This window comes from Brachyhypopomus gauderio, chromosome 1, assembly GCF_052324685.1.
Source record: "Brachyhypopomus gauderio isolate BG-103 chromosome 1, BGAUD_0.2, whole genome shotgun sequence".
NCBI lineage: Eukaryota > Metazoa > Chordata > Actinopteri > Gymnotiformes > Hypopomidae > Brachyhypopomus > Brachyhypopomus gauderio.
In genome coordinates, this window is record NC_135211.1 from 31650997 (window position 1) to 31675407 (window position 24411).

Consider the following 24411-nt stretch of genomic DNA (forward strand, 5'->3'; position numbering starts at 1 on the left):
AAACAATTCCATTAAAAAAGAAGGGTTACTATAATTATCATTTTGGTTCAATTATATTGAATCAGTATTTTCCCCCTTACCATGTCCTTGTAGTTTGGGTAGAACGTTTGCTCCATAAGGGGGAATTTGTCTGGTCCCAGCTTCTTGTAGATGCTTATCAGTTGGGCAAACTGAGGGGAAAAAAATAAGCTGAAAACCAATTAAATTCAGTTCAATTGACAACATTGTCACAAAGCAGCTTTTCAGAAATCAAGGTCTGCAGGCCTAGTGAGTCAGACCAAAAAACTCCCGAAATGGCACAACAGATACCACTTCTCCATCATCAAAGTGCTGGAGTTAGTGCTGGTTCCCACAAACTAGCAAGCCTTTCATGAACAGACCCATGTTTCCACTGGTTTGATTACACTTGACTACGCTCACAATTCAGAAACGTCCGAAGAAATCCCACAAACCACATGATGAAACAAAACCTCCTATTTGACATTTTGGGCCTAACAGTCCAGAATGAATGTTTTTCAGCTTTTTCAGGACCAATGACAATTAATTACTGCTGTTTTTACAGTTGTAAATGGAGCAAAGCTGCTAAACAGCTCTATGTGGAGCTCAGGGCCGGCGCCAGAACATATATAGTGAGGGGGCGTCAGAAAATTTCGGGGGGGGGGGGGGGGGGGCGAACGTAAGTTGTTTAGCGGGTGGGGACGTAAGTTGTTGAGCGGGGGGGGGGGGGGGGGGGGGGGGGGGGGGGGTGCGTGTAACGATTGTCGAGCGGCCGAGGGGGCACCATGTAGCGATTGTTGTAAAATAAATGGGTCTTATTTTTTTACATTGAGGGGGCGGGACACCTCGCTTGAGGGGGCGACGCCCCCATTCGCCCCCCCGTGGCGCCGGCCCTGGTGGAGCTGCCGAGGTCCCGCCCTTCACCTGCTCTACTAAACAGCTCTATGTGGTGCTTCTGAGGCCCCGCCCTTCATCTGCTCTACTAAACAGCTCTATGTGTTGCTGTCGAGGCCCTGTCCTTCACCTGCTCTACTAAACTGCTCTATGTGGAGCTGCAGAGGCCCCGCCCTTCACCTGCTCTACTAAACTGCTCTATGTGGTGCTGCCGAGGCCCCGCCCTTCACCTGCTCTACTAAACTGCTCTATGTGGTGCTGCCGAGGCCCCGCCCTTCATCTGCTCTTCTCAAACATTCATTGCTTCCAAACCAGCAACATGTTGGGCGCAGAACAGAACCCATTTTTCTGGCCGAAAAACCTTTTTGTGCCATGTAAAATGTGCCGTTCAGGATTTTGGCAGCAGCACTAGAACCATGCCAGTGGAAAAATGCTAAGTGCTAACCTTGAGAGGATCCCAATCATTTCTGGAAAAGATAGCAGTTTATGACATTAAAAACTACAACATATGTACAACGAATTCACCGTTTACTTTTAGAAATTGATATTGGCCAGTCTTAAAAGATTTGAACTTTCCTTATTCCTTATATTGGGCCTGCTAACAGACGACAAACAGAATTTAGCACTGCAAGAAGGAGCTTAGCTGCTTTGTTGCTATTACATTTCATTGGAATACTGTATACTGGAATAATAACTTAAATTGACAAAGACCAAACCCAGATGACAACAGTACCACAGGATCAGATGAACCCAAATGACAACAGTAGTCAAAAAACACATTTGAATATGAAACCGTGACTGGAAAAATCTTCCAGTACCATGTAACCATTGATCTCACACAGCTATTGGTGGAAAATGTCTGTACGTCATTGTTTAATCTTGAGCTACTGGCTTTTCCCCACAAAATCAATAAATCAACTGACCAAGATGTCACCATCAGTCAAGACTTTGGCTTTGGCATGATACCTTCTGGGCAAAATGAATGTGTTTCCCTTTGCAGGGGTTTTCATTGTAATAATGATTTTCTTTACTGCTCCACTAACATTTATGATGTGGAGCATTGGGAATCCATATTATGGTCATTCAATGTGAGCCCAGCAAGTGATGCTTCCTCAGTCCATGCAGCTGCGGGGCTCTCTGAGCACTACTCACCGCCCAGGGCTTGTCACAGAGGTTGTAAATAGACTCCAGTGAGTTCACACTCGGGATTCCAGCATAATGCAGTCCAATAATCAGGTTGCGGAAGTCCTCATTCTGCGTCATGCTGAAAGCGTGCTGTCGTACCAGCACAAAGTCCGGCTTGAAGGACCTACGGTCAGACACAACCCTTCGCTTAATGTCACGTTATTAATGAGAAACCTTCAATAAATGTTCACAAAACATACCAATATCAAATGATTTCATGTTTGTTTTCAACATATAAACAACTCTTGCCAATTCAGTTTATTAAGAACACCCGTACACCTGTTCATTCATGGAGTCATCCGATTAGCCAATCATGTGAAAGCAGTACATCATTCATGAGTTCCATTTTGTGTTCACTTCAAACACTGGAATGGTTAATGATCTGAGTGAGTTGTGGCATTATTGATGGTGCCAGTCAAGTGGGTTTAGATATTTCAGAAAATGTTGATCTCTTGGGATTTTCATGCACAATAGTCTCAAAACTTCTGCAAAAAACATCCAGTGAGTGGCATAACAATTGGAATCTGAGGTTACTGTAGGCACAGGATTGCAAAAACCAGGCAGTGAGTGAGATCAGGTACAGGAGATCAGGACGTGCGTGACAAGTGCATTGCAGGGTCAGAATGTTGCAGTTCAAATGATCCGAGGTATTTTCTTGATGCACACTGGGCGTCTAATAAAAATCAAACATTGCTTGACTGCCAGATCCTTTATAAATATTGTTGTTGACCATGTAACCTTTATGGCCACAATTTAACCATACAATGGCTATTTTCAGCAGGGTAATGCAGCATGTCACAAAGCGCATGTCATTTCAAACATTTCATTATGACATCATGGAAATTATCTCATAATGACAATGAGCTCCAGGTGTTTCAGAAGTCTCCCCACCAGATCTGAATCCAATAAAGTGTATTTGAAGCGTGGCTGAATGGGGGATTCACAGCATGAATGTGCAACCCATGAATCTGCAGCTGTTACATGACCTGATCATGTCAATATCCTGAGAGAAAAAGGATGCTAAACAAGACCACTGCTAACCGGATGTTACAGTATTATTGGTGAATCATTCTCAGCCCAGTAGTGACAATGACAGTGTGGTGGGTGTTGCACTGGGATTAGATCTATCAAGCATGCCAGTGCTGCTGGATTTTTATCAATGCCACTGCTAGGCTGGGATTAGCCTGCCACCCAAATTCATCAAACCAGCAGCAGTCCATTGGTCCGAAACTGACCAATGATAAAGAATTGAAAGACGGTTTAAAACAAATAGAGCATAGCAACAGAGGAGCTGAAATCTCCAATTGCACAACATGGATTTTCTAATAAATGTTTCTAATTGTTTGTGAGTGCATATCGCATACTGCTTAAGAATGGGATGAACCACTGTGGTCACCTACCAGAGTTCAGTACATCTGAACATTCAAACTGGGTCACATATGTCTTATAAATGTGGCACGTTGGCCTTGTATAGTGGCTTGAATAAGGTTTGTCCAAAAAAAGAAAGATTTTGACATCTAAATTTACTCCTCCTTTTTCTGTGGGCCATCTGCTATACTTACTTGGGCTTTGCGTTTTTCTTTTAGTCAGCCAGGACTGTGTACCCTGTTTTGTCAAAAAGCACTTCGAATAATAGGGCAAATTTGGTGCAGATAAAGACGCAAGACTGCTTCAGAAGAAGAGACCCAGAACAGAAGGACAGAGAGGCAGAGAAAGGGGCTCTGAGAAAGAAATGAGGAGAACGAGAGAGAGAGAGAGAGAGAACAAGAGAGAGATAGATAGAGAGAGAGATTAAATGAGTGTCAGAGAGACTAGGGGGAAAAGAGAGCGAGGAGAAAGAAAGAAATAGGGTCGGACCGTCTCAGGTCTGTGAGAGAGACGGTTGTGTGAGACGCTCCTGTTGGCTGTTCTTTTGTGTGAGAGGTTGTGAGAGTAAACACAGCCCAGTTTGATTAACACCAAGTCTCTGTGCGCACAGAATTTCAATGAAGCCTTATTGCAAGCACAGACAAGGAAAACACAACTAAAACTGTGTTTTGAATGTTTCTGTGTGGAGAATGTCTACACACAGCACAAGTTTCATATTATCTTTCAATGATTGATAAACTTAGTTATGAAAATAAGGATATATCTATGCCAAATATGACTAACATTGATAAATGCAGGATGGGGCTATGAGATTTCATATCATTGTTGCTGAGAAACCTGACCTTAAGGTGAACTAACATTTCCCTTCATACAACTATTATGATGCTTCAAAGGCACTCTGAAAGAAATGGAAGACATGAACAAGCCAGGACACCCCCCCCCCACCACACACAAGCACACATACATACGTACACACACACACACACACACACACTTACATAGACACACAAACACACACACATACACTCACACACAAGCACACATACATACGTACACACACACACACACACACACACACACACACACACACACACACACGCACACATACGCACACATACACACACGCACACACACGCACGCACACACTCGAACCGGTTGAGGGAAACTCCTTGCTTACATACTACTGTAACATGCCACATGCTTTTCCTGCAGTGGTGTTTTAATGCCATCAGCTCCAACAGAGATTGTGCTGCGTGTGTCTAACAGACTGTGCCTCTCATCCTGCATGTGGCAGGATCACCCAGGAGGGACCCGAAGCTCCAGATGTATTTCGTGTCACGGTACTTTTCCATCAGCAACACTCTAGAGTTCAATTAGTTCTTTGCACTGTATCATGATTATTCCCAAGCGGCTGAGACAAAGAAAATCACTACATGTTTACATATGCAGACAATTACGCCACAAGGTTGAGCTGATGATTACTAATAATTGCAGTGATTACTCATAAGGTTTTATTAGAGTGTTGTCTTATCCTGTGCTAAATAATTCCAATTAAGATTTAGGCAGTTTATATATGAATCTCATTACTTCCATTTTGAGAAAAGTTGTAAATGCTAAACATTATTATATATTATACATACGGGCACTAATCTAAGTGTGACTCTGTTGTGGTAGTGACATCCATTACAGTCCAACTCACCGAACCACTCTGGTCCCGTTTCTGATGACTTGCATGTCCACGCTGCAGCTCCCATTGGCGTGAGCCACAAGATTGATCTCTGAGAATTCAGCCTGAAATAGATTCCGTGTAATTAATATTTCAAAAACACGTAACCCCTGAACACAGGAATATCTCATAATATTATAGTTTCCTTAATGTGATTCAGAACTACACATCTGAACTATCATCCAGCACATCAGTATTTACGTGATCACATGACCGCTAATCGTTTCATTTGAACGACATAGAGACACTTTTAGGTTCATGTCGTGCACCAAATTACTCCCAACATTCCACGAGCTGCAGTTCACGCGCCTCGTTACAGAGAAGCCGCATTTTAAGACTGCACTGTATTATGGCTCATATACCACATCTAATTCCACCTACCACATGCTTCATTTATATCAGCTTTTCCCGTAAGTGTGTCAACACAACATGACTGCGGGCTTAATTAAAGCACGAGGCAGCACAAAAGCCACTTTGAAAGGTGCGTAGAAGTGACGCGACACCAGGCAGGAAAAGGGGAAGCGATTATTCCCCCCTCCCCCATGTACTTGAACTGAAGCTGAATGGGACTGCTTTGAGATTTTTACCCATAAAATCGACACGCAAACGATTCAAATACAATTTCAAACTACTCTAAAAGCATTAATCCCTGCTACTTTCCAGTAGCACACGTTGGGAAATACCATGAAAACGCAGACGTGTAATTTGTGAGTGAACAGAGAGAGTCCGCCTGTCTTGTCTGTGTGGTTTAAGTTAATTGTGATGTCTGTCTGCAGTAGTCGATAGTGGCGGTGGATGCTCGATCATTGTGGGAAAGCCCGGCAGGGGGGTAGCAAAGGAGTCTGAGCAAGCTAGCATTTATTCACCACAGACCTCAGCTCGATCCATCATTTGGAATGCAATTTAGACTATTCTGCCACCTTATCGGTAGCACTTTTACAGAGAAACACTAAAACGAATGCTTTTATGTACATTTTAATGATACAGTCCCGTTATTAAATATGACTCGGTAATTTTTCTATTCTGCAAAGTATAGGAGAATTTACACATGTAAATTATCCGTCAATTCGCAAACGGCTAATGTCACAAATGTATGTAAATTATGACTGACTCCAGTCAAGTCCAAAATGGCACGCGCGAAAGGGCTCAGGAGCTGCGGTTACGAAGACCATGGCAGGCAGCACTGCCTCTTTAAGGATCTTTACTACAGCCGAGTAAATACCCAGTGCTGCGTAAGCGCACTAAATGTTCCTATTTTAGGAGTAGGGTGGGGAGTTGATTCGACCGCGTACCTCTAAGGGGGACACAGTTGATATGAGCGCATAACTGCACACAAAACCGACGAGTCATCATGTTCGCGAGAAATCACGATGCTCTCAACATGCAGATAACTAGACACGTCAAAAACGTGATGTCCTTGGTGGATAAATTATATATCAGGCCGCTGCGTCGCGAGACAGAATGAAACAGCCCACTGGACTCCACACACGCACGCATGCGCACTAGGTCGCACCGCTAGATAAAATGACGCAGTTTTAGTCATTGATGAAGTGCGAGTTGGAGCTGACTTCAAAACGGCGCCCGTTACTTTAATCTCCTTAGTGTGTCCTTCCGGAGCCTTCCAACGAAAAATGCGAAAAGACTGCTTTTCACACGAGATGAAATATGGCACTCAGCCAGACATAAAAGCAAACAGCCGGTAATGAGAGCAATCTGATTTACCTTTATGCCGCTGACAATCAGTGCTAAAAGTAAAAAAAATCACATTACCTGCTCGACTCGGATGTCGTATTCTCCCTGGACCTTCTTCCCACGGAACAGCTTTGCCCTGGCAGGGAAAAAGAAATGACTTTAAAAGCGCGTTCATGTAAGCCCACACCATCATGTCTGGAAGTGAGCTTCCACAGTCTTGAGTTACGGTGGTAGCACGAGCCTGTCTTAGAGATTGTTAAACAAGCTAAATATAGTTAATTAACCGAACTATGTATTCTCCACCTGCAATACCTTAATTACCGCCATCACTCCAACAAAATAACAACCGGAACAACAGAGGTGTAAGATACAAGTGTAGTTTGTGGTTTAGGGCCATTCGACCTTATCTCTGAGTATGTAAAAAAAAAATGGTGCTGTAGGCCTACGTCTTTCAGTCAGTGCTTGTTCTGTTTTTCATTAACGGTGAACTGAAGAGAAAACGAAACTTCAAAACACTGAAGTTTTAAACAATTAAAAGCTTTTGAATTATATCTCACACTGAACTTTTATGGTCTAGCACAAAATCCACTTCAAAAGCAGTAACATGTGATGATGTGTTTTGACTGGTATTTCTAATGGTCCCTAAATGGGGTGTTCAAGTTAATGAAACTGATGCTTTTGTGCGTGCTCTCTCTCTCCCTCTCCCTCTCCCTCTCCCTGGCCCTCTGAGGTGCCCTTGAGCAAGGCATCTAACCCCAACTGCTCCCCGGGCGCTGGGCTAGGGCTGCCCACTGCTCTGGGCACGTGTGATCCACAGCCACCTAGTAATCACTAGTGTGTGTGTGTGTTCTAACTGCACAGATGGGTTAAAAGCGAAAGACAAATTTCGATTGCGGTGAAAAAAAAAATCACAATTGACAAATATAATATGGCACATTTACATTTTATCATGCATGTATGAAGAATGCGAGATGACCAGCCCAGAAAAAAGATGATCAGACCAGGGTGCAACCAATAACATTAGAGGGACTTAAGGTGAAAAACCGCATATGCATATAATCTTCTTGACTCACTTCAATGTTGAAATATTGTTACATTGTTTTGTATTTTTTTTAAACTTGGGGTTTGGAGGACATCAGGAAAGTTTGATCATATGAGAGCGCTCGAGACATAAATGGCCGTTTGCGTTCGTGTAATACTAAACGAAGTAGGTGAAAGATGCTGCTATCTCCTGGACTCACACATATTGTCTGCAGAATAACTGCATGGGTATTTGGCTCTGTTTTGAAATATATACAGGGTATTTCAGTAAGACAACCCCAGGAAAACATGATAATATCATTACATTCTACATGGCTATGTAGTCTCACGTCTTCTAGATTTAATGGCTAGCAGTAGAAGTGGACTAGCACATCTCAAGCTGTCCTCCAGTACCTGGACTGTGTTATGAAGATTAAAGGAAACGGCAGGGATTGGAGGTCTGAAGTTAAAGGATAGACAAATCCCGCCTGTTTCCCATCCACAACACTGCCTGCACGTGTGTGGTGAAGAGAGCTCATACTGTTGTGGCTTGTGCAGTTGGCTCATCCCAATGACACTTTGTTTTGCAGAGTGCCAGTGATACACTCCCCGAGGACTCATAACAGAATTACGAACATCTGGTCTTGGAGACAAAGACACATGTTTTTGGCAAAAAGAAACCGTAGTATTGAGTAAGTGAAAAGTACATGTAACAGGGTTGCCAACTCTCACGCAATGAGCATGATACATATGCATTTGACTGTCTTCACACGCTCACATGCCATGCATCCGATTTCTGACGCTGAAAAAAATCTAGTTTTTTATCTCTGATCTACATCTATGATTCAATGAGCTACTAGTTCACTCTGGCACAAACCACTGATGATCGATCGCTTTAGGTGCTGCACCCCCCCCCCCCCCATACACCAACCATTCTCCCCATTAACATTACACTGTAGAGTAAGAGCAGGGAGTAATCTTGAACAGGAGTGGGTCTGTTACCCAGCAATCATTGCGCAGACGTAATGGTGCAAGCAGACGGAACCATTACACCCATTTCATTCTTGGCTGCACAGTAGAACACACCTGTGACTAGCCAAGGAGCCAAATGAAATTAAATATGCTGGATAATTTCCACCCACCCACTTCCAGAATTCCACATTTTGTAAGGAGAGTGGGTTTGGGTGTTCGCAAAAACCCAGATGATGTTCATCTGTTGAAATGCACAGGTGGCTTAAACAGTTCACAGGTTCACCTACAAAAATATGGAATAACACAAGCAGAAGCAAATGTAAAGTATATTTTACTAAGAAGGAAAATCTCCAGTCAAGAACTACTGAACGATGAATTGATGTGATCCATTGTGTCTATTATACTGTGGCAAAGATAATGGATGAGGTGTAAGATGTGAATCACCAACATAATAAAAACAGACAGACACACACAAGCATGAAACAAATGTAACTAACGAATCATAACTTACTCAACCATATTAAGATGGTATGTCGCATTGCAAATGAACTATTCACATTCAGAACAGCATCTGAAGGCAGGTTCAGTAGGACCTAAACGGTGCTATGTGTGGGCACAGAAGGCTAGCTAATATATGTAGTTCAGGTCCACACACACAAAATGCATGGAATAATGGCATAGAATAATGTGGCAGACAGATTGGAAAGACAAACACACACACACACACACACACACACACACAAAAAACCTGGAAGAGGGTTAAAAAGGCAGACACATACACACAAACACTCACAACATTCATACGTCACACAGACCCAACACCAGACACCCCGAATATGCACCCGCCCTTCACCCTTACGCAGTGACTCTACACACAGACACATCACACCTTATCCAGACACTGGCACAACATGGAGCTGATGTCCTGCTGACATGTTGGGTGACTACTGTGTCACAGGACGCCCTGCACTGTGAAACTTTCCATTACGTAAAGTGGCATTAAATCACACTGAGCACAACAACATTCTCTGAATGTGAGGAAAAAACCTCAGGTTCATTAGATTATTTCAGAGAACACAAGCGCAAACGCATAAATACACACACACACACACACCCACACACACACATGCACGCATACTCATAAGTATGCCATTTGGTATGTGTAAAATGTAAGCATATTTAAGTTTATAACTTTCTTTTCAATGTATATCTACATTTGGGAGTAAATAGAAAATACAGCATATATCCTGCTACATTTACATTTCTGATCAGTTGAATAAGGATTTTCTTTCTAGTCAGCACAAGCTGTCAGTTCATACCTTGTTAGTTTTCTTTAGATAATATATGCAGATGCTATTTAATGAATATATTATCTACATTATTGCATTGCTTCTGAAGTAGCTCTTTTGTGTTTTGTGTTTGTCCACATGCCAGAAACAAGTAGGTAAATCAGTAGATGTTCATGGTGGCTATCATCGACCCTCAAAACACAGGTATAACAAAGTTCTTCTGGGTTGAGGCTTGAATCTCAACACCTCCCTGTCCAATTACGGGGCAGCTATAACAACTTCTCACACGTCATTCTCACCTTTAAACCTGTAAGTCCCACTGGTGACACTGGAACACAAAGGGTCATCAACACTGCCTGCACCAGTACACCAGTGCACCAGAGCACCAGTGCACCAGAGCTGTGTCATAAATGGGATGGCCAGTTTGGAGGAGTCCACTAATCTGGTTCCATTGCAGAACAAACTCCTTGATGAGTTAAATATTTCTGCAGACAGAGAGCTTCTGACCCCTGAGCATGGCCAGGGTGTGGGAGGAGATCTAACTGATCATTGTCACAGCACTTCAAGTCTTTGTGGTTTACAGAGGTGGTTGGACACCTGGGTGACTCTGGCATCAATTATTGAACCGGACACCCTTCTTGGAAGGCCTTGTAGGCCAAATTTGTCAGCCCAGATCAGACCTGAGGATTCTGTGAGGTTGTGTGTTAGGAGTAGAAGGAAATCACAAATTAGTATTTGCTAAAATAATTGGTTTCATTGGATGGTTTATATTCCATTGACTGATGTGTTGGCTCCAGTAACACTTAATATTGCCATTTTAACACTCCATTTACACCCAGGGCAATGGCCATTGCAACAAGGCTGATTGTGCAGAGGTTCAAATGCTTGCAAGACATTTTGTTGATGGATATATTGACTTATGGTCTGCTATACAAAACAGCATGAGCCCGACAATGGCAGATACAATGAACTGCTACATCTAGAATTCAGTTATTTTCTGTCCAAATGTCACAACTCTTGAAGAGCGATACATTCCTTTCACCACGTAGGACCAAGACGATACCTCAGTGTTGAGGCTCTGCTTATACTCTTATGGTGTTTCTCTCATCTGAACGTCTACGAATGAGGCAACATGCCACACTCAGCTTTGGGGTTTCCAGATTGTGACTATTTTGTAGTTTGTGCATTGTGACACAGTTCCTGCTGACAGATGACAGCTTGCTGTGTGTCCCTAATTTTGCTGATGTGAGACGTGCCCTAGAAACCCATCAACCCATATTACATCAACCCATATTACATCAACCCATATTACCATGTCCTTCACAGAAGAATAAACTGAAAAGAGATTGTGGCTCTAGATGCCATCATGCCTAATCCTGTGGACTCATAGGAGTCCCTAACGACCAAATTCTTAATTGAAGACGTGAGAATTTCCTGACAGTTCAAATGACCCCCTCAGATACACATCAGAGTTACAACAATTACAATGTTAAAGGGTTTCCCAGCATTAAGGTGCGGGAAATAAAGTCATTTATTAATATAAGTTAGCCAGGTCAACTTGAGTCATGACATTATGTTTTGACTTTTACTGCATACTCCCTGAAGACTTTTAATGAATTGATTACAGGTCTCGGACAGGCCTTGCACACGAACGGCGCTGGGCTTCTACACGCTGCGGGAAAAATCGCCGATTAAATTTCTCTGAATGTATTTGTGAATAAAAGGACCAGCTGTGCATAGAGATGCGTGTCGTAAAAAAACATAGGCAGACCCTTGCAATCAGAGCAAAAGGAATACATTCATATATATTGGAGAAGCTATGAAAAATCCTGCTTCTTTCCTCGAATCAATTTGTATTCTGAAAACATGCGTGAATTTTGCCGTTTTGCGCTGGCGTTTGAGTCAGTGTAGCGCGGGGGAGGGCGGACTTGGGATGCTGCCAGCACCAGTCTTTGATCGTGGAGCTGAGCGTGGACATTGAGTCGTGTGGATGAGCTCGTGCGTGAGCGAGACGGCGCTTGAGTCTCGGCTGTGGGAGGAGACACGCGGGTTGGTGCTGCGCGAGACGCGGCTTCCGTGAGCAGGTCATTACGGCAGCTAAAATGTGGTGTTTTCAGTCTAGTCTTAAAGCAACTAAGCCATGAATCAAAATCAGACTCACGAGGAGAAACACTGAGGAAATACAGAGGCATCACTATAAAGCCTCTGGGCCTACAAAATAAATATATTCAATAAATAACTAAGGCCAAGAAAAATGATTTTATGATTTACAAATCCCAGGTTTTGGTAAAATGCTGCTGACTGCCTGCACAGTGCTCATCCTTGTGGGGATGAAGCCTTCAGATGGGCCTCGGGTTCTGTTGCCAGGTCAACCCCGCAGGACCAATCAGAGCGCAGGGAAACTGATCATGGTTCAAGAGGTCGCGAGTTGCTGTACTACCGTTGAGTCACTGGAGAAAAGGCCCTTCAGCTTAACACTGCCCCCTGATGGGAAAACTATAAATATACAGCCCACGGTCTGGTGTGCCTGAGACTGTTTGAAGGATGATCAGGAACTCCATCCTCCTCTGATAGGTCAACCACACTGTCCACTCCAATCAGACTCAAGTGTTTTGAATTCTGTCCAGCCGTTCAAAATGGGTATAGAATAGCAACATAATAGCGTATCTACTCCATACAATATAAATAGGACAACATAGAGCAAAATGTTTGATTGTTTGGAATCTACTGTCAAAGCAAGGAGAAATCCTTTCTAATAAAGTATTTCTTAATTTATGTTTTGTTTTTAAAAAATCAAGATAAATCCATTGAAGCAATAAAATGGTCTGTAAAAACCAGAGTTGTATAATCCAGGTTCAGAAAGTAAAAGTCCTCACCAGAATTTTGCTCAGGCTTCCTGGATTGTGTTGATTCCACTCATTTTACCTGGATTGCTCTAATTAGAAATCTAGCAAGCTTGAGCAAAATCCTGATGAGGACTTTTACTTTCTGAACCTGGATTATACAACTCTGGTAAAAACACCACAGATGATGGCCAATACCAAGGAAAAAAAACAAAAAACCCAAAACAAAGGGGACAACAGAAACCTTAACCTTTTTATAATAAATTAGAGGAAGACTCTTGCAACGAACTGCTGTAGGACAGACTAATTAGGGCCCCAAAAAGAACATCCAGTAAGAAGAGAGAGAAAAATCAATATCTCCGCTGTGACTGTGCAGCGCGGCTAAGAGACGCCTCCCTCTGTACCTCCACTCAGTTCAAATTCATTCAGACATTTGTACACATCTCTCTATTTTGGGGGTTTCGTCTTCTTGAATGCTGACTGGTGGAAAGGAGCTCAAGCTCTTGGGAATTAGTCGAGCAAATGGTGGCTTTAGCGTGCGAGGGCCTGTCTGCCAGGACATGATGCTCGACAGTGTGATGGCTGTCAAACACGATCCTTAAAGGTCTGGGAGGAACATATGGCAGTGCGAGGGAGCGGAGAGACCCATCCTGATTACCTCACGATTACCTCACACCCGTGACCAGAGTGCTAAAAGACCCATGATGCCACGTGACTCCCCCCGCACTGCGAGAGGGGAGTGGTGAGACAAGAGAGGGTCTGGGAGAGAAACGCCTGTTATATAATGATCAAAAGAACATTCTGCAGAAAGAGGCCACATGGGATGTGAACGATTTAAAAATCTCAGTTTGGAGGGGAATGTGCATAAAAACCAGTATGGAGGAATATGTGGAGTTTTATTTTAGGGTATGTGTCTGTGGTTGATTGCTTCACATTTCCTGCTGTTGGGCCTGCAGTGAAGACACAGCTCCACTCTGGAAGAGGAGCTTCAGACTAATGTATTTTTTCATTAGCATTAGCATCAGCGCTAGGCAGAACAGGGCAGCTAGCTTTCTACTGCCTCTTTCCTTCATGGTAACAAACAGGACTTTATTTAGGTTCTCTTCCTGTTAAAGCTTATACTGTCTGCACTGACAGCACGAGACCCTCTTTACATATACTTGTCTTATTTCGCAAGGACAAAAATGATCATATTGTGAATGTATTTATATAGCTACACTTGTCCATAACATTACCATATACTTTCCTACTGCAGTCTAGTGACCGTGAAATCAGATCAGTGATTGCATCCTGCCAACCACGTCAGACGTCACATTTGCGTTTTCCCCTTCGAAGCATAACAGATGCTCTATTTCCACTCATAAACAACAACCAAAAAAAAAAAAAAAAAAACAATAAACAAAGCAAACAATCTGCAGTCTGGAAACACTAAGGAAAACCACAGGGACTTTAAGCGACTTTGTTTGGCATATATTGTATGCTTCCCTGGACAGTGTCATCAGTTCATAGTTATATAACCTAATGGTTTCTTGGAAGGATTCCAAGCACTTTTCCAGGACATTAATGGTTTGACACTAGATACCAAATGAACACACTACCACTTTTAGTTCTTCAGTGAAGTCCTTAGTTATTCTGGGACTGAGAATTTATTCTCTGTTTATTATAGTCTCATTAAACTTAAAGACTCACTAAAATTTAAACGTTTATAGCACACAACATGAATCAAATATTTCACTTTTGTGAGAATTGCTAACAGGTTTAAACAGATGACAGTGTAAAGTCAGTCTACATACTGAGGTCTCCTTGTGCTCCACCTGCACTGTACATTATCTATCCAGAACACGGAAACACTGTTAATGTCCAGCCTTTCATTTTAATGGCGGAACAGCAGCTTTTTATAAAATGCTAAACAATTGCGTAAACTGGGCCCAGTTTCCCCCAAATCATTGTAATGTTAAGATCATCTTAAAAGAGAGAGATTATTCTGTGTAACACATCTTTGTTTTACGATGGTTTTGGGAAGCCCATCCTGTTTTTTTAAACAGGCTTTAGGCTTAAGATTAAAGCCTCTATGCTGTCTGCGCTCTAACAGTTTTTGCTCTTGAAATTGGGTCATCCTTTATTAACAACAAACAGGAGATTATAAATCTGATTCGTCTGTTTGCAGTAGAGTTGAATGCATCAGAATCAGAATTAGAATCAAAATTCCAAGGCTTATGCTAAATTAACATGTTTTTTGAGACATTCATTTAGACTTCTACTTTACCACTAGTCCAAGTCAAACCTGAGTTCCTATCAGTAGAGCTGAACAACAGGCAAAAGGGAACACGCTTTAATATCGGGCCCAGAAACTCTGAAAGAGATGTACTAGAAGAACGCGTCTCTCTCCGGTTACACCGTGACCATTACAGCTGCTGCAGAGAACTCGTTTCTCTCCCGTGGAGAGAAGCCCTGAATGTCGAGGTTATGAAGAACGCTCTCCTTAGCTGAGTCAGAGGAAATATGCGCCTTTGGAAGTCAGGAAGACATTCTGGGGAGGTTACACTAGTACCAGAATGTATTTTGGAGAGCTGTGACATGTCTTACATTGTGTATGCATTTAAGTTACGTTTGAAGGTTAGCAAGGGAGTTCTTAACTTCTGGTAGAAATTGATCAATTAAACTTAATGCATAACAGAATTATATAATTTGATTGGGATTATGGACATGCACTATTAAAGCATGACCTTCTCTGCCCTGTAAATTTACTCTAATGCATCAGGGTGACTTTTATGTCAAATATATTTGAACAAGAAAAATATTTGATTAGAAAGTTGAACTGAGTTGAACTCATATTAGTAAAACAAATGAAAATGAACTCAGATTGCTAAAATGAAATTTGTTTGTGCGAGCTGTTGTCAAAAATGAGATTGAGGCTGTAGTCTGTATTAATAGTTCAGTTCCCTTACCATGACAATCATTTGCTATGTTTCAGCTACCTGATTAACACTTCCATATTAATATTGTCAGTTTGTGGGTGAAGTGAAAAACATTTTTAATTGATGTATGACACTCAGTGATTGATTTAAACAAAAAACAAAATAAATTGTCTACAGTAGAAAACATCAGTTCAAAATGAAACTGACTACTGTCTTGATTAATCTGGGAGAATATGGCAGTGTAAGATCACGTTTGGTTTTTGGTCAACAGATTGTTTTTTTTGCTTTGATGCCATCTTACATTTTCCCATATTAACGAAAAACAGGGCAGGTGGGGGTGGTTCAGTGCAGGTGGGGGGGTTCAGGCCATGTGGGAGGGTTCAGGGCAGGTGTCTGCCCATCTCTGCCACCCACGCTGCTAGGTAACTGGAGGTGTCAGGATTCTATCAGGTATACTCTGTGAACCGGTCTGGACAGAGGGGACAGCAAAGACCACTTTGTTCACTGTGGAACATGTGTTAGTTAAGGACAGGCAAGATCTGCAAGGGGCGAAATTAAATTACTCTATGAAAGCCCATATTTGAAAGGACAATTATGGAGAGATGAGCAGAAACATATGCGCTGCTTAATCAAGTTGTGCTATGCTAAATTCTCTGAGTGCAACTGCTTGTAAACACATTCGTCTTAATGGACATGTGATGCTGAAGAAGAAAGTGAGGAAATGCATCATCTGCATAAACGTCCAGGATGTGAGATCAACGATTTTGCAACCTTTGTTTCAGTGCCTGGATAAAGCTATCCTTGATGTTTGGTAATCAGACTAACTGCTAGAACCTTGTAGGCTTTGATTTCACAAAGTCTCCAGGTGATAAGCTAGTGTGATTGGGCTTAAGGCTCGACGGGGTATTCCATCCCTAATGTTCGGCATTTTTATCTGGGGGTGATGGGTGACATTATGTGCAAATGTACAGGCACCTTCTAAAAGAGCTGGGTAAGCCGATGAAGCCAATTATAACTCTATAAACTCTCTCAACTGCAGTTTCTACGAAAAGGAGAACTTTGCTCTCTCTTAGATAAAGGTAGGCGAGTTTGGCCCTATACCATATAGGTATGATTATTGGTTATTATAATTGTCTGATGGCTGGAGGCACTTGCCCAAAGAGAGACGTATTGGATAAGCTCCGGAAGCGTAGGACTAAGTATAAAAATCAGCAAAGAACTACTTGGATGCTGGACTGAGCAAGATTTGACCTATATAGAGGTCCTATTCGTACAGTGTATCTGAGGAGTGTGACAACAGCTTGTGTTAGTGGCCTAGAGGGCATCTTTCATCATCCAGCACTAATATATTGAAAGCAGAAACCCATCTACCACTCTGCCTGATAGGCGTTTCAAAGAGCAATATTGGAAAAAGGCTTGAAGTCCCAATAAGGGGGTCTAACTGCAAAGGAGAATGAAAACAAACACCCAATTAACCTGAAATATAACATCAACATTGCTCCTTATTGTATAGAATAGGTCATGATGTGATAATTGTATGCTCCCAGTGGCCACATGAGGTGGAGGCAATCACTGAGACTATGAAAATGGGTCCCTGTAGTGACATTTGAATCCTAAGTGTGTGATATGTAACACATAGTCAGAGGTCCCAGCGACAGCTATGGCTCTAGGGGACCGCTGTCCATATATTAGTTTATAGAGCACGACCTTTCTCCCCTTTGAAGAAAAATTGTGGAAGAAAAATGTTGCCAGTGCAGTAAAAGCTCCACGTTGAATCTCTGGATAGAGATCCCTCCATCTGCACTGCAGCTCACTATCTGCAGTGCACTTAAAACACACAAGGGCTCTTTGGTTTAATAACCATTACTGCAAAAATGACGGTTGACAATTCAAACAGTCCAAGGCCATTAGCTAATTGCAACTGGAATCTTTGTCCTCAATGCTAAAAGAATCATGGGTTTATTTGAGAGGATGGATCTGGCAGTGATATTGCATGTGCATTGCTACTGTGCCTGCCTGTGTATGGCTTAAGGCCAGTGTTGCCATAGTTACTTTGAAACAGTAATCCGACTACTGACTACTGACTACTTCTTTAAAAAGTAACTCAGTTAAGTTACTGACTACTTGCTTTTAAAAGTAACTAAGTTAGATTACTTTTAGTTACTTTCAGCAGAGGCTGATCCCCCGCCCCTATAACATGAAAATGACTACCAGTTCTGCCAATACTCACTTTATTGACATGTATTTTAACCGGAACATCAAAAATGACACTGGCATTTGTAAACTTTTTCTTGAAATAGGCTTACATGTTTTTTAAATAAATAAATAAGACAGTCTTTCTGTTCAACTCCGCCCACTTACAGGGTTGCCAACTGTCACGCATTGAGACACACGCATTTGACTGTCTTCACACGCTTACGCCACACTTCCGATATCTCACGCCGAAAAAAAAATCCAGTTTATTTACCTCTGATCCACATCTATGATTCAATGAGTTACTAGTTCGATCTGGCGCCAACCACCGGCGATCGATCGATCGCGATATAATACTGAATTTAGTCAATTTTACACCCCGCCCGGTAACAATTTACGTTCGCCGCCAAGCCCCGGTTTTTTTTTTTTTTTTTCAGGTTTGACGTTGTGTTTTTGAAAGTAGACAGCACTCTGTCGCCAGGACAGAGTGTACAACGGACCTTAATGTTGTCTTCCTTAGCCGAAATAAAATCAAAATAATGCCTGTATTTCCAGCTGCTAAAGGCGAACCTCTCCTTCCATCTGACTTTGGCAGAGCAGAGATGACGTAACCGCGTAAGAAACGTGTAGCCAAAAAATAAGAATGAATAAATATAACCTACGTTCCCCCGAAATGCAGAAATAGTAACGCACGATGTTTTAGATAAGTAACTTTAATCTGACTACTAGTTTTTAAATAGTAGTTGCGTTAGACTACTCGTTACTGAAAAAAGTAGTCCGACTACAGTAACGCGTTACTAAGTAACGCGTTACCGGCATCACTGCTTAAGGCAAATCAAGGTCCCATGTTATGATCTGACATTCATTGCTGTGCTAGTCAATGGCAGAAGGGCGATTCAGCTCAAACAGGTGTGAAGCCTTCCAACACTGTGCAAAATCGATGACTTGCTTCCCTCTCAGAAAGGTTGTCATTCCATACACACCAGATTATTCTTATTTCAGAAATGTTTGAACATCTGTTTCTTTCTCATTTTGGCTTCCATGAAGGAAGCTCAGATGATCCTGAATTAAGAATCTGTGCATGTGTTTCCAAACCTTCCCATGGCTTGCTATGACTAATGTGAAAGTGTCTGAAAGTTAACATGAGACATCTGGTGATGTGGAACAACCACTTCCAAGGGGTCATATGTAGACCAAAGATTTGATTCATTTACTTTGCTTTGAAAGTCACTTTAACTGAACATCTGCTTTCTCAGCTAAGGCTGCTGGGCTGAGTCAGCGATGCATCTGTACAGACAGAAAGTTGCTTTCACAACCACATTACCATGTAAACTCATCCGTAACCCTTGACTCATGAACCTTGCCTAATTACCTGGAATACGACCACAGAGAGGCCATAATTTATTACCAACCCAGTAAATGTTCACAGTGGAAGGGCTGCACTTCAGGAAGCTGCTGGGTAGGTGTTAAGGATCTGTCCTGCTCTTCGTCCCGTAAGACCTTTTCTTTTGCTCCATTCATCATACCAACGTTTTCTCTGCAAGCAGTTTAGCATCGCGCCATTTGTGTCTCATCGCTCTTTTGCCGTGTAATTAATTTCTTTCTTTTTCACATTGGACTCTCCAGCAAAACTAACCAGTTTGCGACAGGCACCACTGTTTATTCCATTCCAGAGAGCTACCACCATGCTTCTGTAACACCAAACGCTGCCTGTGGATCTGTTCTCTACACGTGTTTAATTACAGCCTGCCACATCAGGAGCTTCACTGAGGTCTCCTTTCCAGATAGCGCTGGGCTGATCCTTGGCGCCCTGACTGATTAATTAGTTTCTTCAAATGTGTGGCAGGAGCAAGCGTGCCACAACCTCTCATCCCCCCAAATCCAGAGCCTCACCCCCATTAAGGATCCGGATGGCTAAACATGCCTGGACAAGTCCAACAGTGAACTGGTAAGTGGACGTATGAGAAAACGTGAGAGCTGCAGCTGGAAACCTAGAATAAAACCGACAAGTTGCAGATGCACATTCACGTTCATGAAACACTGCATTCTGGCTCAAATAACAATCATTTCTTGTATTTGCTTTGGTTAATAATTCTTCTTCCATGTTACTAAAAACAGAGTGCTACATTTTGCTCGAGGACTCACCTGATGACAAACTGACCAAGCAATTACAGCGATTAAAATCTGGCACAGAATTTTCAATTGGAAATGAAGATTTTTAATACTGCCCCCCTAGCAAGGTGTTAGTATATGCAGAAAGCACTTGTAATTGGATGTGTTTAGTCAGATTGGTCTCCACTGTGAAATAACTATCATCACAAAATATAAACAGGCTCAATTGTGTCTGGACACACTGCATGATGACGCCAGTGGAAGCTGTGAGAGAGCAGCTATAATGAACATTTAGATCCTACTAAGGCAAAATAAAAAAGTGATACTTAGAACTGAAAACCAGGCTACACTGAGTTGCACGTAACATCAATTGTTGTAGCATGCTGGCTTCTATCTTTCATGCCTGCAAGTATGTAGCAAGCAAAGCCAATCGGCAGCAAAACAGGGTGCACTGTCACGTGTGATTAGCTTCTCCGTCCGCCCACCAGAGCATAGCAGTGACGCAAAACAGGGTCACGTGATCCAGGTTCAGTAGGAGTCTTGTGGCAAGAGGTCCAGAAATGTCAGTCAGCCCCTGGCCAGACTGCCACTTAAAGGAAAGACAGGTTTAATTCATACAGCATTATGCAGATTGCAGATTGAACAGCGGTGTCCCAGAAAAAAAGATGCGTTTACGTTTGTGTCTTTATGACACATAAATGTCTGAATGACAGACCTAGCTTCATATAGCAGAGAAGTGGCAGAGCTGACATGTTCAACATGGTGATTCCTCCCGGTATTCACATTAAAAGACTAAGCTCTCTCAAGGTTTTTCTCTTATTTTTCACTACGCCTGGCAACTGTGCAGCTGGCTGAGAGAAGCAACCCAGTGAAAAAGCACGTAATCGAACGCAAGACTTAAAGTGACAGCGATTACCACCAAGGAGGAGACGTTTCATTGCTCATGTAGTGTCCCGCTCCGTGTCATTAAATCACGAGGTGCACGGGCCCAGCTAATGTTGCATGTACTCCGGCATCGTGACAAAAAACTGCGGCACAAGAATGATTATAATTTTCTCTTTTTCCATCTCCTGATAAACGGGGGGTGGTCCGTTTAAGGGGACAGAGGTGCCTTTAACCTCAAGTGTATCTGTTCTCAAGTAGACATGGAATAGAGCTTAGAATGACCAAACTGAGGCAAAAGTGAAAGGATTTTTTTTTAAGAATGTGAGCAAGCTTCAAGCAGTTTGAACATAGGCAAATTCTGATGTATATGCAAATGTAAAAAACCCCAAACATCATTGTTATTTCAAAACTGTTAAGTCAGGGTTTCTTCACACCACTCCCATCATAGAAGCCCAGACTACTCTGTGTGAGTCATGCCATTTCATGCAGATCTCACCAACATCTCACCAAGTCTCACCAAAGGCAGGGCACTGCAGAAGAACACCTCCCCACTCTGCATTTACCAGCTCTGTCACCACAGCTCTTTTCTCTGCTGTCTCTCCCGTTAGTCTCCAGACCTGCTTACGGAATGACATTTACTCAGACTGAGGGAGAATTTCGTCCCCTCGCCCCCTCGTCCCCTCGGGCCGACAGCAGGACGTCCTCCCCGTTTGCATACCTCCCCAGCCACCCTCATCCCCTTCGCACCTGCTCCAACAGAATGACATTTAGCGCAACAGCAAAGATGGCAAATCTCTAGGTGACAATTCAATTCTTTTTCAAAGTCTGGTAATCCAAGGAACCCAAAATGTCTTAATTGTGTTTGTTGTCTGGAGAGAGGCGGGGCTTTCTGTGTTTAAAATTAGAAACAGTTTTACTGTCTGGGTGTTGGATCTTTGGGTTGGATTCATTTACAGAGTAGAATCAAATTTTCCATGTCCTGCATCTGTGACTGTGATAGTCCCACTTTTTCATTCTATGCCTTGATATTCAGTACAGTACAGGACTATATAGCTGATATACAGGACAATACACAGATACACATAGATATATATTCATTTCATGAATGATACTATGGCTGAATAGAATAGCAAAAAGCTGGACTGTCTGGTTTTTAACGAAAGCCCAGCAGTCTATATGGTGTCTTGTGTTTACTCTCCAGTGCCTCGTGAAACTGCAGAGAAGGTAATCTATCATAACAACTGAGCAAGAGGGGGACCTCAGTGAACAAGAAGCTTCAATCACAAGAGAACATCCACACCTACGTTCCACACCATTCCATTACGCTCCAGAGGTGATGAGCTCGTGGAGAATTTTACGACTAGCCAGGAGCCGAATCATCAGACTGAGTGTAGTGTGCCTCCTTTTGGCTGTGGAGGGGGGGTGGGGGGGTGGTCGTGAGGCACCTTACATGTCATCTGCTGGTAGATGTGGCCAGCTGCTGAGAGTGGGGGCAACAAGGGACTGATTGGGGCCTCCAGCATGACAGGCACTTTAATGGACACCTATAGCTGGGCCTGTGCTGTCTTATCTTCTGCACGCAGTTGGTCCTGCATGGGCATACTGAAGCAGCAACGAGGTGCCGATCCACCGGGCACAGACGCATCTGTTGGTTCTGTTCTCTCAGAGGCGTGTGGGTTCAAACAAACCTCTCGTTAATTCGTCATTAAAAAGATAAACGAAAGAGCGCGTTGACTGAATAGAGACAAACAGGCCATTTTTTACGCTGAGTGCGGAGATGAAAACTGAATAAGAGTAATGTGTGTAATTGTACTCTGTGTGCAATGCTTTTATTTCCATTTTAATACCTCAGGAATATCTCGTAACATACTAGTGAAATGTCCAACTGCTGCATGCCCAAGTTCAGAAGGACACACGAGCACTGACCCACTTCACGATTCCAGCTACGTACAATTCTGAGGTTTCTGAAAAATGCGTTACCATAGCAATCTACTTAAGAAATACTACAAAGCCTGTGCATGTCATGAATTGTTTGTTTGCACACCAAGCATTCACAGCGTGATCTTCCATAGTGACCTCGTCTGCGATCAGAACAAAACCTACACGTTTCAGTTCTGTATATTTTGTAAATTTCAATTCTGCACATATATTCTGTATTTTCCAGCCAAGAGGCAGTACAGCTGTTTCCTGTGCACACATGTTCCAAATGAGATTTTATCTCGAGGGTTTGTGAGGGACCTGCGGTTGGAAATGGATCACGTGTTCCTTCCTTCTCTGCATCGCAGAGCCACTCGGCTCCCCCAGAACACAAGAGCTGTGTGCTCTATGGCCCAATCTGGTCAGGACATACAAATTACTGAATCGCCACTCAATGCCATCTGTGTAGCAAAACGGAGAGTGTAGATGGACTCATCTCTCCAGCCACTCGGTACCCATGTAAGATCAGCAAGCATCAGGAGTAGAAGTGACTGATTTACTATAGTGAGGATTTAAAATCCTAATGCTATCAGAGCACATGGAGCACCACATATGAGTTTGATTCATCTGATTCTACATAAGGCAGTGTTACGAACATTATTTTTTATATGAAATATTTCTATACGTGTTACTATCTGAAAATGATCTAGGAATCCATTCTAAAGACACATCGTGACACCTAACTGAATAAATAAGAAGGCAGAGAGGAGAATCTTCTGCTGTTTCTTAAAGCATGAGCAGCACCGGTCGGCCTCATCGTGCTTCTGGAAAACGCGCCCGCATGTTTTGGCAGAGTAATCCGCATGTGAGGAAGCCTGCAGTATCATGTCATACACCTCTCCTCCTCAAACAGAAGAGACTGTGACAGTGCGGTGAGCTGTGAGTGTGACCGTCGTGGAGTGGAGCTGCTAGCGGTATAAAGTGGTTCAGTGATGACATGGGGGGGGGGGGGGGGGGTTGCTGTATGAAGTGCCTTTTGGAGTGTAACCACAGTAGGAATTCAAAACAGTATATATCTCCTGCAGCAACAATGGATATTCAAAAGTTAATATACTTAAATAATTTTGTTGGAAATTGAATGTGAAAAGAACACAGCTAGACATAATAGCTATAGCTGTCTAGGGCCAGTTTCTGTGATGTATTAGTCTGCTTTTATCTGTGTGGTAACGGTAGGTAGCTCACCTGAGCCGTGGGTCTACTGCCAGGACCCAAGGTACATGTGTAAGTTTAAGGAAGTGCAAAGGTCAAACAGGATCCCTCATAATGGCTCGCTGTGCCTCAATTACATCTCGCTAAAGCAACTAAAGGTCCTTTCTGGCTATTAAAGTATCTGCAGAAGG

At 42.7% G+C, this 24411-nt stretch overlaps 1 protein-coding gene and 1 long non-coding RNA gene across 5 annotated transcripts in view; one reads left to right on the plus strand and one right to left on the minus strand.

Moving 5' to 3' along the window:
• Positions 1–24411, minus strand: part of syn2b (synapsin IIb) — a 53499-nt gene that overhangs the window by 22902 nt on the left and 6186 nt on the right. For 2 of the 4 annotated variants that reach the window (XM_077009704.1, XM_077009714.1), the window contains exons 2-5: positions 6941–6998; positions 5144–5235; positions 2044–2200; positions 81–170 (exon numbers count right to left, since the gene is read on the minus strand). In XM_077009704.1, the coding sequence (XP_076865819.1) occupies positions 81–170; positions 2044–2200; positions 5144–5235; positions 6941–6998 (397 nt within the window). Of the gene's footprint in view, positions 1–80; positions 171–2043; positions 2201–5143; positions 5236–5551; positions 5712–5853; positions 5988–6940; positions 6999–24411 lie in introns of those variants that run through there. The other 2 variants (XM_077009733.1, XM_077009725.1) reach the window with 2 other exon arrangements.
• LOC143517345 (uncharacterized) lies at positions 19458–22482 on the plus strand. Its single transcript, XR_013131927.1, has 3 exons — positions 19458–20045; positions 21703–21893; positions 22296–22482. It is a non-coding gene; the product is annotated as an uncharacterized LOC143517345 (long non-coding RNA).